The sequence below is a fragment of the Mastigoproctus giganteus genome, chromosome 1, assembly GCF_048544385.1.
Source record: "Mastigoproctus giganteus isolate SK-2022 chromosome 1, ASM4854438v1, whole genome shotgun sequence".
Taxonomy (NCBI): Eukaryota; Metazoa; Arthropoda; class Arachnida; order Uropygi; family Thelyphonidae; genus Mastigoproctus; species Mastigoproctus giganteus.
In genome coordinates, this window is record NC_143575.1 from 67,002,577 (window position 1) to 67,019,055 (window position 16,479).

General features: G+C 35.9%; 1 protein-coding gene across 3 annotated transcripts in view; it reads left to right on the forward strand.

Annotated features, from left to right (window-relative positions):
• mRpL9 (mitochondrial ribosomal protein L9) overlaps positions 1–16,479 on the forward strand; it is a 173,216-nt gene that overhangs the window by 134,257 nt on the left and 22,480 nt on the right. For 2 of the 3 annotated variants that reach the window (XM_090380443.1, XM_090380436.1), the window contains 2 exons: positions 5,312–5,410; positions 8,944–9,195. In XM_090380443.1, the coding sequence (XP_090236569.1) occupies positions 5,312–5,410; positions 8,944–9,132 (288 nt within the window). In that variant the 3' untranslated portion in view covers positions 9,133–9,195. Of the gene's footprint in view, positions 1–5,311; positions 5,411–8,943; positions 9,196–16,479 lie in introns of those variants that run through there. The other variant, XM_090380433.1, reaches the window with a different exon arrangement.

The following is a 16,479-nucleotide window of genomic DNA, read 5'->3' on the forward strand; positions in this document are numbered from 1 at the left end:
TTATGTGAAATATTTCAAGATAGGCTCTACAACTACAGAAAAGGAATTCAACGTTTATTTTAAAATGTTTGCTCCTTCATGTTTGCTATTTATCACTAATATTATTCCATTCAGTCTACACAAGCCATTTTAGCTTGTATCACGCAGATATTTTTTTAAATTTCTACTACTAAAGTGCATTAAAGTAAGGACAGCGGCTTCAAAGAATCATTTAAAACTCTAATAAATGGAAATTTCAACAAACAGTTTTTACATTATATCAACATCCAGATTGGGTCTCACAGGCTATAGCAATACCACTATTTCCCAAAGCAAAGTCCACTGACAACTAATTAATTTAATGGTAAGATGAGGGGGGAAAGGGAAGGAAGGTATCAGGATTATGAACAAAATATTACAAAGAATGCTTTTACTTCAGGAATAACTACTGTTTCACTTACTTGCCAGTGTGAATATATAATTAATTAAAAGGGCCTAGTTAGTACAAAAATAAAAGGCTACTGTATAATTTAAAAGCTGAAAAATTACATAAAAGCAATAAAATAAAAGTCTACTGATAAAGAAAGCTTAGGCTTTTCAAAGCCTAAGCTTTCTTTATCAGAAGACAAACATTGAATTGCAACACAATAAATATTTTGCAGGAGCACATGACATGGGTACTGCAGTGGCAACACGTGACTTCCATTGTGACCCTACCTGTGCTATTGGAGACTCTACCGAAAGTGCCCCAAATAGCATAGTAGGCTCTCCATGTCTAGATTGCTGCTAACAAACATCCCACATGAAAACTCCAGATAAAGACAGGATATATATATCATTCTTACTGTTTATGACCTGTTCTGTTGTTGTAATATCAAGGCTTTTGAGCCACTTCTGGTCATAAAACCTAAGCACCTTGTTGATAATCCAAATATCTTCTGGATGTACTTGTTGGCTTACGTGCACTGAATGAAATTGGCCTCACTAATGGCGTAATTATGTTCCTTTACCCTGTCATAATATGATACCTTGCGTTTCCTATATACCATGCCCCACACTCCAGGTATTGGACCTTATACTCAACTGTGCTTCTGGATTTATCTATAACTAGAGTTTTAACTTGCGAGAAACTTAATTTAAAGCTTTCTACCAGGAAGCTGTACACAGTGAGCATTATTTGATTTGAAGATCTATTTTATTACGCTTGGGTAAAAACGTACATATACCATAATGAGAAGTGTGACAGGAACTCAAGAATCACTATTTCTCCTTCCACTACTTCTAGCATATTGGTCTAAAATTGCTTGAGGGAAGCTGCACACCCAAAGATCCAATATTATCATATTAATTCACATACACCTATCCCAAAGGTACTACAGTGCAACCATGCTCTATCCATCAATGATCTGACAGTACTCTTCTTGTGCATTGATGCATGAACAAATGCATAGATTTGTGAATTAGCCTGCACACATTGGTTTTTATAAGCTGTTGTGAATGAGCCAGCCCTCCTAACAAAAACACCCAGAAAAGGCAGGTGCTGTTCACTTCAGTCTTGGAGGTAAATTGAATATCTATCAAAGTAGGATTTAAGCTCACCTTTTCCACCCTCAGGGATTGACAGAAACCATATCTGTATACTCTAATCTCATACATAGGAGAAGACATCGATGCTAGTCACAGAAATCTTCATCACAGTGCTAGTTACAATGATGATGATAGTGATGGCTAATCTCGAGTTTTGCCATTTGCACATATGCTCGTGCCTAAAATTTTGGAATCACAGCATATGGCAGCAGTTTTCATTAATTTTTTTGAAATTAGCTATGACAATGTAAGGTTTAATATAAAAATACAACACACTGCTAAGTATGTTAAGATTTTTTTTATTAAGCATTGAAAATATTATATCAAAAAATATTAAAATGATTAATATTAACAACTATACTGATTTTTCACCAAAATATCCTTCACGAGATTTTATCACTGCTGTACACAGACGTGGCATTCTGGTGATTAATTTTATGTCTTGACTAACATTATTCTAGGGGATCTGCAAGTTCCCCCATAAATTTCATGAAGATGGGCAGATTTAATGTTTTTGATGGTCTAGATCAGTGGTATCCAACCTATGGCCCATGTGCAGCACGCGAATGATTTTTATATGGCCTACACAGAAAGTAAACTAAAACAGCATTTTAAATTTTGTTAATTATTTCAAGAACCATGTACATCCAATGCTAAAATAAGTGGAAATAAATGAATTTAAAAGATGCTTGTTGCGGCGAATATGTGAGAGTATTAGCATTAGTAGAGGCATATGATACAAGAAAGCAAGCTTATATAGCATCAGCCAGGAAAAAAAAAAAAAAAAAAAAAACCCTTCCCATTTCACCCATCCATCCACTCCAAATGTTTGTTTAGTTCTGCCTTGAATTTATTTCAAGCTGTCAACTTCCACAACGAGAGATGGAAGTTTGTTTCAGCAATCAACCATCTGCTGGCTAAAGGCACATTTCTGCCCATCTATTCTACAACTGTCCTTCCTGAGTTTGAATTTATGTACCCTCGGGCAATTAATCTGGGCAAGAGGAAGAATCCCATCAGAGCATTGAGCTTGCTCAAACCATTCAAGGCCTTATACATCTCAATCAGATCACCTTGCAGGTGTCTAGTCTCCAGCCACTGCAATTTGCAGAACTTAAGCCTCTCTTGGTAAGAGAATCCCTTCATTCCCCTCACCAATCTTGTTGCCCTTCTCTGTACACGCTCAAGTAAATCTACATCCTTCCTAAAATGAGGCCTCCAGACCTGTACGCAGCACTCAAGGTGTGGCCTGACCATTGCCTTATACAGAGGGATAATCACCTCCTTTTCCCTGCTAGCAAAATTCCTATATATCATTGACAAAACCCCATGACCTGCCCTGGCAGCCTGTCTGCATTGCTCAGAAAACTTCATATCTGACTACACAATTACTCCCAGGTCTTTCATTTTCTACCACCTTAAGTGTAGTACCACACAGTTGGTACGTTTCTCTGGGGTTACTTCTACTCATATGCAGTACTTTGCATTTGTCAAGGTTAAACTTCAGTTGCCACTTCTTATCCCATCTGCCCAAATTATCTAGATCCTGTTGCAGTAGCACACTGCCATTACTGTCATTAACAACCCTGCCAACCTTTGTATCATCTGCAAACTTCGACATTAAGCCTGATATATCTTCATCAATATCATTGATAAATATACAAAACAAGAGCGGACCTAACACCGAACCCTGTGGGACTCCACTAATAACATTAGTCCAAGAAGAGCAGCACCCATTGATTACCACCCTCTGTCTTCTTCCACTTAACCATCCTTTTATCCATTGTAGCAACTTACCCTTAATACCATTCTGCTCCAATTTGTACAATAGTCTTCCATGTGCAACAGTGTCAAAAGCTTTCCTGAAATCCAAATATATGATATCAAAATTATTTTTTGCATCCACAAATCCTATCCACATCATAATATCCTATCAAATTTGTCAGACAAGACTTTCCCTTAACAAACCCATGCTGTGTCTGAATTATTGCTGCAGTCTTGTCTAGATGATCCTGCAATGCATCTTTAACCAGTGACTCCATTATTTTACCCGGAACAGAAGTTAAACTAACTGGTCTGTAATTACTTGTGTCACCCTTCGATCCCCCTTTGTGAATTTGGGATACATTTGCACATCTCCAAACCTCTCCTGAGTCCAAGGATGCTCTCATAATTATGGCTAAGCGTTTGCTTAGTTGCTTTGCCGCCTCCTTTAATATAACTGGATAGATCCCATCCACCCCAGGTGCTTTTCTTGTTTAACTTCAACAATTTCCCCTCCACTTTGCTTTCAGTTATTACAAAATCATTAAGTATCCTGCTACAATTTGATAACCTTCTGCCATTTTCAAAACTTAATAATTCCTCATGTGTGAATGTAGATGCAAAATATTCATTCAGTTTGTTTGCTATCTGAGCAGGATCATCAACAGTCGAACCATCGACTGTTGATGGTTCGACATCAAAAGCGAGTAGCTGCACAGAAACCCATTAAGGAATTTTTTATACGATATGAAGGTGTACTGCTAATGACTGTAAGTGTACATTTTTCTTCTCTACGACTTGTAATTTTTATACATATACTATTTTTTTTTGTAATAAAACAGTTGTAAATTAAGTGTTTTATTGTATAATTTAAAAGTTATGTTCAATAAGTAGGCTTAACCTGAAAGTAGCGTACATCATCACATTAATGTATTCAAATCCAGTTTATTTAATAATAATTTAACAGAACCTTCCGCTGTTATCCGAGTTTTTGATTATTCAAGTTTTCCCAGTCCACTTACCTCAGATAATTGGGACTTTACTGTAATAAGTTGCATAATATCAACCACATCATGTTTCCTGCAAAATATTTATTCTGTATACAAATACATTTATCCACTGATGAAGAACACTTATGTTTAAGATAGCTCTAGAATTTGTCATTACTTTAATTTTATAGCTGTTAAATTATGCAGTTATATTTAAATTAGCATTTTAGTTTTATACTGTGTAGGTCTTTTTAATTATTTATTTATTCTCGGTTGTATCAGAGTATACCAGAAAGTGAAACAATTACCAACAAATCCTGCATAAAATGACTAATGGGCAAACAAAAAATATGAACTAATGTGTCTGTCAGATCCCATCTGGTCAATGAAGCTTGATAAACAAAAGCAGATACTTGCTGCAATTTTTTTTTTTTCCCTTTTTTCAAATTTTCAGAAATGAAACTTTGCTTTTCTTTTATTAAAGAAAATATATTTCATGAGAGGGAACATTCTTTCTACTTCAGTTGAGTGACTGGAACATACTTAAAATGTGATACTTTTATAGCGTTCATTTAAATTTCAACAGTGCTTTTTATTTCTAATTCTTGGTTAGCAGAAATCATTATCACATTTTTCATGCTACACATGAAAAATGTGATAATGATTTTGAAGTGAGCAACAGTGAATCAGAGATCACTGTTGATTTACATATTTAGCACCAGTCGTTTCATTATATATTTTTCCTTTTCATATGAAGTAATGAAGGGAAAAGAATTTTAAGAATTGTTGCCACTTTCTTTATGTAAGAGCTGCATTAGCAGCTCCTTACATAAAGAAAGTGGCAACAATTCTTAAAATTCCTTCCATTCAAAACATAGAAATAACATTTGTAAGAATATTTCTTTTTGGGTATTTCCAGGGCGAAGTTTCTAGGCATTAATTATTAATGAATATAAAGAATTCAAAATGGCTAATAGTTTGATATTTTTTAGGGTATTATTGTTCCAGAATATGCCTTAGAACTTCCTGCCCAGAAGATCACAGGTCCTGATATGGACAAAGAAGGAAAAGAATTTGCCGTGTTTGTTACTGTAAGTGTTCTTTGTTTTATAGTTATTATAAGGCTAAAGCCTTTGCTCTAAATTTACATGAGTTTCTTTTTATTTAAAATTAATTGTTGAAACGTTTTAACTGTGTAAATCAAATGAGGAGGTTAGTTAATATAATTTATTATACATTATCCAAACTATTTTTGAATATATGTTCATGTGTGATATTGGCCTCAAGTTTTATGTGCATAGATAAATCATATATCATTTGAAAAGTCTCAACTATAAATTGAGATTATGATACACAACATAGATAAGTGGTCAAACACAAGAGTGCATTAGCGTACAGATTTGAGCAGACTGTCGCTGAAGCTTTGCATGACTGAAAAATGTGATTAACAATTGTATTTATTGTTGAAATGATTAATTATAAACTCCTAGACCTAGTAGTTGTACCAGAGTATAAACAGAACTGTTTTTTTAATTTTAATTAAACTCTGCCAAGGCCAGATGGCTGTGTGTGTTATGTTGTTTGTGTAGTTCATCTGGCCACTTAGTGGGAGGCCTGATCACCATGGAAAGGGTCTTCCAGCAGTCATCTGCTGGTATAAGGAGCCAGGCCAAAACAATAGGAGGGGTGCATGTCAAGCAGCAGTAAGAACAGGTACAAAACAAGGCAGTGGGCATTATTTCAATTATATCCTGCCAAAGTTAACCTAATAGCCTTCAAATGTGCATGCTCCAAAGCACATTACATCTGCAGTCATATTCAGAAGGAATCTTAGATCCACTTCACATCTTATGTAACCTGGACAACCACTGCTAAGGTTGTCTGTGATATAGTCTGGATAATGAAGGGCAAATATACTTTCATTAATACTAGAACATAATGGATGGGTAGTTGCAAACCTAGCTGCAGGTGCTAATATTTTAAGAGAAACATTCGCCATATGTTTGCAGAAATGTACTCCCCAGAGTTTCTGGCCGTGGAACTAAAATTCAAACAACAACCATTTAAGTTATCTTTTAACAACCCTTAGGGTTACAACCAGCCATTTACTATGCACACACTGTGCTTCCCCCTCCAAGGCGAGTGCTGTAGGGATAATGGATGTCTTCTGACACTTGCCAGATGACATCCATTATCAGATCATTCAAGATCTTTTATCAGAGTCTATCTGTTTCTGAGCAGTGCATACAGGCTGCAAGAGTAGCTCATGGGGTCTTGTCAATGATATATAGGAATTTTGCTAGCAGGGATAAGGCAATGGTCAGGCCACACCTTGAGTACTGCATACAGGTCTAGAGGCCTCATTTTAGAAAAGATGTTGAGCTACTAGAACGAGTACAGAGAAGGGCAATGCGATTAGTGAGTGGAACAAAGGGTTGCTGTTACGAAGATAGGCTTAACTTCTGCAAATTGCAGCAGGCACCTGCGAGAAGATGATCTGATTGAGGTGTATAAAGTCTTGAATGGTTTGAGCAAGCTCAATGTTGACGGGATTCTTCCTCTTGCTCAGATTCCACGTGAGGGGACTTACTAGACAAACTTTGGGAGTGGATGGGTGAAATGTGTTTTTTTTTTTTTTTTTGGCCAATGCTAAATAAGTTTGCTTTCTTGCATCATATGCCTCTACTAATGCTAAACTCCTATATTTAATCCTTGCCTCCTCTCAACTTTGGTGGTGTTTCCATTTTCTGATCATTTCTTCTGTGATCCATGGTTTCCTTATCCTTTTCTGATCTACTGTACCTAATTTGCTTTCTGCTACTCCTACTACAACCTTTTTAAACCTTTCCCATCTCTTCTCCACACCTTCTATTTCCTCCCCCCCCTGCACTATCTTCTTGTCAATTGCTTCTCTGAAATCTCCAGTTAGCACAGTCTTCAGAACATTCAAATTCCACTTCCTTCTTTTTCTTGAACCCTTATTCTCTTGAGTGTAATCTTAATTTTCATCGCTACCAAATTGTGGTTAGAGTCCACATCTGCACCTGGATAGCTATGCGAATTCTTCACAGTATTCTTGTACCTTTTGTTGACTAAAATATAGTCGATTTGGGTACCTGTCAATATCCCTTGGTCTTCTCCAAGTACATCTTTTTCTTTTCTCCTATCTAAACCATATGTTTGATGCGTACATGTCTTCTTTTCAGACTTCTATCATCTTCTTGCCCCAAGTCCATAGTCCCCAACTTTGTCTTCCTTCTCTGAGGACAGCATTCGAATCTCGCATCACAATTACCATTCTTCTGTCACTTCTTCCATTCTGTCAGTTCTTCCATTATTTCCTCTATCTGTTCATATACCTTGGCTACTTCATCCTCAGTATGGTTGCTTGTTGGTAAATATACTTGCATAGTCAATAAATCTATTGCCTCATCCTTTAATCTTACAGCTATAATCCTGTCGCTGACTGGCATAATTTTCTTGAGGCTTTTTTGTGCATTTTGTCTAGCAGTATAGTTGCTCCTCGCTGATTGTCATTCCGTCCTTTGTAAATTACCTTTATATCTTCACTCATGAAGTCTTCTTCAATTTCCATCTAGTCTCTGCTATACCTACTATATTCAGTCTATTTTCCTTCATTTCTCTCTTCACATTTTCGAGTTTCCATTTCCATGTACTGTGTTGTGACACATTACTCCCGTCCCAATTACTGGCAAGTTGCAGCACAGTCGCCCTTCTGTTGCCACGTACCATTCGGGAGCCTTCATTCACCTCGAGCACTGATGAGCCATGGCCGTCCAACACCTTGCCGGCGGTTCGTGGGTTCCCCCTCCTCGGACCACTTTTGGTAGGTACTAACCACGGCTAACCGTGAGCACCCCACCAGCCGTGCCGTTTCAGATATGCTCTGACTCAGTCATCTGGCCATTACAGTTTGGCCTTTGTCAAACTCAGTTAAGTCCGCTGCCTTTCCCATCTGAAGAACAAGAGTAACACTGATTAACGGAGCTCAGTATCAGGTGTTTTTTATGCCATGTCCTGATACGCGCATGTGCTGCAGTTGCTTTGATTTGCATAATGACTTGCTGGTCATAATGTTTTGGCTCATCAGTGTATATTACTGCCTGTGTTCCAACTTTTGGAATAAGTTATAGTTCATCATCTTGGTATAAAAAAAAAAAAAGCGTTATTGGTGTTAATATTAAGATTCTGCAAAAGCTGCCAGTTACTTAAATAAGCATGAAATGACTTTGTAAACATTGGGGCCCAGTTTTACAGGCCCTAAATTATTTATAACAAACTGGAATTTTGAAAAAGTTGCACGAATGGGATACTAATAACACTGCTTCCACTTTTTGTTCGATGGCCTTCAGTAACAGATCGATTTATTTAAGGTATATTAAATTTTCTTGAAAGGTTCAAGATTTTGAATAGCATTGGTAGCTGTTTTCTTAATAAAAAATATTTTATACCAGATGTTTAAATTATTGTAAAAATCTAATAGACCGAACTTCAGGAGTTTACATTTAAATATGCCTGTCAAGAAATTATTCCTTATTCAATCAAATGTGTATTATCTATATTGCTTTCTAAATGTTTTTATATAAAAAAATTTACTTTTCAGATTAATAATACAGAAAGAGTTCCTGTTAGATGCAAATTGCACCACTGGGTTTCTGATCCAGAGAAGCGATTGGATATGCCTCCATCCTGGTTTAGGTATCCAGGGGATGCAGTTTTAGAAGAGCAAGCAGAATTACTAGACTTGATGCCTCATCCAACTCCTCCTCCATCCCCCTCTTCTAATATTTAATGCAGTCATTTGGTGATTGTTTAAAAGTTTTGAGAAATAAAGTATGCATTTGTTATTTTATAATCTCCTTTTAATTTTATTGTAACTATCTTGGCTCATACTAAACAAACATTCTGTTAATAACCACTATGCTGCTTTAAACAATTAAGAGAGGATTGACCTCATTCCATACCAAAATCAATGTTATTCACATATTGCATCAGTTTTCTGTTTCAAAGGACTTTAATAATGAAGGAAGCACACATGCAATCAGTAATAATTGTTTAGGTGATGCAAGAATTGAACATTTTTTCTGTATTATACAATAAAAAAAAAAAAAAAAAAACTCAGTTTTTCCCATGTCAGAAAGTGCCCATCCAGTCTTCAGGCACTCCCTAAGATTCTGTATTTGTGTCCCCTGGTTCTTTTGTTACCTACTAGTGAGAATACACCTTCCCCATTCATTTTACTCAGTCCCTTTATACACACCTCAATGAGATATTCCCATCCAATTTATCTTGTCTAATGTCCTAGCTCAGCAGACTAAACTTTCTAAGCTGTTTGTTGTACAGAAAACATTTAGCACTTGTCAATCTAGTTGCCCTTCTTTAAATTCTCTCTCTCTAGATTTTTTTTTTTAGGTAAGGCCTCCAGAAACCTAAATACAATATTCCAAATGTGGTCTCACTGTATTCTCATATAGAGTAATAATGACATCCTTCTTCATTACTTGTAAAAATATCTGATATTCTGTTGATAGGACACCTGTTTACACTGTATGAAAAACTTCATCTCTATTTATATTGTAACCCCTAAGTCCTTTTCATCCTAAACCACTTTCAACTATTGCCTGCTGTACTGTAGGCTGCTCCTGAATTCCCCCGGTACAGACCTTCCATTTAGTAGTATCAAGCCTTAGCTGCTATTCTTCAGACCACATTTTATTTTGAAAAATGTTGTTCTGCTTCCAGGTTGTTTTGAAGCAGCATATCTGCTTCAAAATGATTTGGACAAAAAGAATTTGCCTTTCAGATCAGCAAAACTTGACAACTTCCCCTGTATACTTTTTTTTTGTTAGTGTCTTTAAGAAAAGAAGCCATAAGGGATCTTGAAAATGCCAATTGCTATGCTGGTATACTCTGAAGTATGACCACCTTGTCCCTTCCATTAGCCAGTTCCTGATCTGTCTAAGGATCTTCTTTGCAATCTCCTTAAGTTTAGCAATTGTCATAGCAATTAACCAGATTGGCTGGGCAAGATTTCTTCAGGAGCCTGTGATGTGATCCCATCCCTATCAAGATGGTCCTGTATCATGTCCTTAACTATAACTCATGGAGGTGAAGCCATGTGCTTTTCGCACTCCTGTTTAGTTGCTATATTAAGTGATTTTTATAAATATAATGTTAAATAGTGATGCTGGATTGTTGTCCTTGATGCCCAACTACTTCATATTGTACGATGCTCATAAAATAAGTCATTTTTGATCTTAATTTCTGCTGCTCTACTGTTGCTGATCAGTGTGCTTTCGCCATGCTGCTCTCAGTCTGCTTTTGTTAGCCACTCTGAACTTTAACCTTGGCAAATGAATGCTCTGAGCGGTGACCTTCTTTCTTCTTTGAGTTAGTAACAGTGGCAACGCTAGCCAAGAACAATCCTAAGGTAACTTACTAAGAGAGACAACTTTGCAAACAAGAAATATAACCTGCTCTAACTTGGCGAGTACTGCATCACCGAAATATTGCAACATAAAAATTTCTGGAAAGAGAACAGAAATATTTTTTATATATAGTTGTCTGGCTTGATGTCATATTTTGTTGAATACATATTTTTTTGTTCATATAACACATGCTTTGCTTTATATCGGGAGAATGGTAAATAAGCAGCAAGCAGAGGATTTTCCTCTGCCTGAGGCCGATCCTGCATTGATGACTCTACAAGTCAATCTTGAGAGATTGGAGGATTCTTGCTCTCAGGTGCAAAGAGTTTCACAATTTGTCTAAGACACATTTGGTGTTTCAGGATATACCTCAATTGCGGAAAGTTGCTGTAAAGTGAGATCTCAAAGAGTTTGCCCCAGAATGAAAAACTGGGAACAGTTGGTTCTTCAAATTCTACAGTGTCAGTTTTAGATTTAAGTGCTACCACATAAGGACTTTTCTGGCTTTCTTTCATATGAAGGCAATAAAATTACCAAAGCATCATGAAACATACTTATGTAGAAGTGGCTTAACCTCGAGACTGTTGTTACCTTGGTATTAATAGAAAATAAAAAAATAAAAGTGGTCAATGAAGAGATTTTAAAATGGGCTGATCTAGAGAAAATGGTCAACATTTCTTCTAATGCTAACTTGTTACCTTCTGAAATGTCTTAAACTAAGTATCACTTTCCTTTCGAGACTTTGTCTCACAGAGATAGTGAGCAGGATTTGTGTCAAGTACTTATGGAATCTCCATCAGATCTTTTGTGGAAGTTGCCAGTGGCTCATCTAAAGGTATGCAGGCAAGTGGTTCATCAGGGGGGGTCAACAAACAGGTGTTACTCCTAAGGTTAAATCTGACAATGTACTTATTTTAAGAGCACTAGATTCTAGTGACTGTAGGACTAAGTGTTGAGGTTAGGAATCTTGTCACCAAGACATTTAAAAGTGATCTGAAAAGTATTAAAATAAATTAAATTATTATGTACTATTTGCAATAAAGGCATTATTGTTGAAACTGGATCCAAAGATGACTTGGACATACTTACTGCATCAACATCTTTTGTATCGGCAGGACTTACTCTGGGCACTCCCCGTAAAGGTAATGTGACCATTCTGGTTTATGACGTCCCTAGTGAGTTGTCAAGGAATGAGATAGTTGAAACACTTGAACACAGTATTCCAAGTGTGATCTAACAAGTCTTATAAAATTGGATTATGACACCCTGATCTCCACTAGCAAATGTTCAATAAATCATTGATAGAACACCATAGGCCTTCCTTGCAACCTGTCTACAATATTCGGAGAACTTCATGTTTGACAATATTGTAAGACTCAAGTCCCTTTCCTTCGCTACCAGCTTTTAGTTCAACTCCACTAAGTATATAAGTTATTTTGGGGTTACTGTTCCCCAGGTTCACCTTATACTTTCTGAATTAAAGCATAGCTGCCATTTTTCTGACCATCCCTAAAGTCTATCTAGGTCACTCTAAAGAAGCTCTGCTTGGTGGTGATCATTAGCTACTCTACCAATCTTTAAATCACCTGCAAATTTAGACATCATGCCCTCTATCCCTTCATCGATGTCATTTATGAAAGTCAAAAACAACAGGGATCCTAATACTGATCCTTGGGGAAACCCACTTTTTACATCAACTCAGAGGAATAACCATTTATCACAACCCTCTGCTTCCTACCCTGAAACCATCCAGCTAAGGATTTTCCCTGTGATTCCAACCTGTTCCAGCTTATAAAGTAACTGCTCATCTGGAACTGAGTCAAATGCTATGCTAAAATCCAAATAAACTAATTTTGAGTGACCCAGTCAAAATAGCTAAACAGATTAGTTAACCATGCTTGAGTATCCTTCAGAATTCCATTTCTATCTAAATGATCCTGAATTACACCCTTAATCATTGTCTCCATGATTTTCCTTACTACTGAAGTTACTGACCAGCCGGTAATTTCCCACTTCACTCTTAGAACCTCCTTTATGTACTGGAGATACATTGGCACTTTTCCAATCCAACGTAATCTCTCGTGTCCAGTGATGGTCTCATAATTAGCCTAAATGGTTCAAAACACTCACTTGCTGTCTCCCTTAAGGTTATATGCTATCGACCCCAGGAGCCTTACTGCCCTGTAGGCTCGAAAGTATTTCATTAAATAAATATAAAATAATAAGAGAAGTTTACCTCAATATAATACGTAGAACACTTCCATGATACTCTCCAGCAATTAAAACAAAAAAATGGAAAATCTTACATGACAGTAAAAAATAATTAAAAATCAATTTCAACACAATTAAAAATAATTAAAAATCAACTTCAACACAATTAAAAGATCACAATTAAAATTTAAATAAATGAAAACAAATTTAACGAAAAAATTGCAAAATGATTTTCCTTCCCGAAGCTAACAATGCTTTTTGACTGTATGTCCTGATCACAGGAACGAAAATTACCGAATATGGGTGAGCATGAAACTTAAATAGGGATTATTTGTCTTTGTGCATGCACATAAAAGCCCACAAATTGGATATTAGAAATGGCCGGCGAACATTAATAGAATTTTCACGTAATTTATTTTTGACAGTTTCTGCAATTAATAGTCTGGTATAATTATGCTGGACACTTAAGTATATTGGCCTCGTTAAATAAAAAAGTCTGTTTTTCATTAACGGCTAATTCTGATGCTGCTGAGTGAGAAGCACAAACTGAGGACGCATGGTGATTAAAATGAAAATTCAGAGGAAAACGCATAGAACCTTGGTACGACGAGTTGCAATCACCGCAAGAAATGTATACCAGGTCATTTATTTGTGTTGCGAATGAGGAAAGGACTGAATTTTTCAGTATTGTGTGTAGTTTCCATATTGGCTTGGCCACAATTTTAAATTTGGTATCTTTAAAGAATCTGTTAAGCTGTTTGTGCCACTGTTCAACATATGGGACAGAAATAAAGTATTTTTTAATATTACGATTGTTGGTTGATGTAGTATTTTGTATCCTATCCCTAGCTTGTACCCTAATTCGGTGTATTGTAGCAAGGGGATAACCCATGTTTAAGAATCTGCTGGTTAATAATTGTATTTCTGAGCCCAAAACAGATTCCATCATTGAATATTTATAGGCATTTAGAAATTGATTAAAGATAATAGATCTCTTGAGCTGTTATAATGTAGAAGCATGCCAGTGTTTGTAGGTTTACGATAGATGTTAAATTGGATTTTATTCGAGTCCTGAGTAAGCATGAAATTTAGAAAATTTATTGACTATGTATCCGTACCCTCCCTTTCCAATGTAAATTTGAGTCTAGAGTGAATATTATTAAATGAATGTAAAATGTCTTGGATAGTACTACTATCAGTAATAACTAGAACATCGTCTAAATACCTCCCATAGTATGTGATATGGGGTAGAAAAGGCATCAAATGTATACGCTCAATCGTTGAGAGATATACCTCCGATATTAAGCCGCTTAAGGTCAATCCCATCGGCAAACCAAAAATTTATGTACTTTGTCTTGAAAGGTGATATAATTGGCCTCAACTAAGAGTTTAATTAAGTGAAAAATTTCTTTAATAGGAAGCTTCGTATAATTAATCAGTATAGAATTATTATTTAACATATCCCAAATGTGTATTCAATGTTTACATTCGTATATAACGAGGTAACACCTAGTGAGAATAAATTATCATTATCATCAAGTCTATAGTCCTTAAGGTTATTAAATAATGTATTGTAGTTCTTAATCCCAAATTGTATCGCCTGTCTAAAGGGTTTTATAATGCTATATACATGTGTGGCCAAGGATGAAAATGCTGAGTTTCTGTAGGAAACAATAGGCCGAAAAGGAAATCCGGTCTTGTTTAATTTTACCTGACCGAAAAGTGCAGGAATATTGCATGTTCTGGCCTTCAATTCCTTCAACTGAGCCATAGTCATGTAGTCATTTTTTTGATACGTAGTTAACGTGTTATTGTATTGATTGACCAAATTGGTAAATAGTGCAGGGTCTACTTCAAGATAAGTGGAGATATCTGAAACAACTGAATCTAACTCATTAATATAATCATGTTTATTGAGTATTACAACTGTATCTGCTTTATCTGCCCTCTGTATAATAATGTCTTTATTTTCCCGAAGTTCACGTAAAGCTGAACTGTCATGTGTATTCAATTTAGGAACTCGCGTTTCTTTTATGTTATTCACCACTTGGTTAACTTGTTGAATAAATATTTTTGTGGAACATTACAAAGTCCAAATTCAATATCAATTATGCACTGTTTTTTAGGTAGTTTTCGAGGTGGTAAATTATAATTTAATCCTTTGGATAAAAGTGAAATCTAGTCCTGTGATAGCGTATACAAGGAAAGATTTGTAAGCTTCGATATGTCGGTTCGTTCAATGTTGGGTGGGGGGTGTTTGCGAACTAGCTGATGTATTCTGTGGTAGCACGTTGTGTGTATGCTGTGGGGAGGGGGTCGTCACCCAACTTGTATGTACTTGGGCGAGCCCGCGACAATGTGTTAGAATTCGTATGAACGTTTTGACCCTCCTGATAACGTATTTAACTTTACGTCTGTTTTTTTTATTTCTGAGGAATGTGCTTCACGTCGCAAATCTATGGAGGTCTTCAATATCGACCAATTGCTAGGATGTAGATAATTTCTTAATTTGTCACGAAGTTTCCTAACCTGGGAAAGGTATTTTCGTTTATTAGAATACCGAGATCTTAAGGCAAGTTTAACTATATTATACAATGTGTCAAGTGCTAGTTGCTTTTTTGCTTAAAATTTTATAATTTAAATTGACACTGGCAAATGTCGGAACGATGGTGTTTTGAAGGCAATATTTTAGAAAAGAAATATGGTAACTCTGGGCTGAGTATTTTAGTGTTAATCTAATGTAATTTTGCACCAAGCTGTTCAAAAAATCCCCATAATTGTATCAATAGGTTATCACTGGAGAGAAAGTGAAGGAAATAGTCAATAAGGGTTTTAAAAATAAATTTGATAGTATGAACCAGAGCTGTAATGCTCAATACGTTCTATGTTATATCAATATTTGTAAAATAATAAGAGAAGTTTACCTCAATATAATACGTAGAATACTTATGTATGATACTCTCCAGCAATTAAAACGAAAAAATCGTAAATCTTACATTACATTAAAAAAATAATTAAAAATCAATTGAACATCAAATGAACACAATTAAAAATTAAATAAATTAATTAAAATAACTTTAATGAAAAAATTGCAAAATGATTTTCCTTCCTGAAGCTGGCAATGCTTTTCAACTGTATGTCGTGATCACAGGAATGAAAATTACCGAATATGGGTGAGCACGAAACTTAAATAGGGATTATTTGTCTTCGTGCATGCATGTAAAAACCCACGAATCGGAGATTAGAAATAGCAGGCAAACTTTAACAGAATTCTCATGTAATTTAATTTCGACAGTTTCTGCAATTAATAGTCTGGTATAATTATGTTGAACACTAAGTATTTTGGCCTCGTTAAATAAAAATGTATGATTTTCGTTAACGGCATGAAAGGCTAATTCGGATGCTGCTGAACGAGAAGCACGAACTGAGGCCATGTGTTGATTAACACTAAAATTCAGAGTAAAACACGTAGAACCTTGGTACGACGAGTTGCAATAACC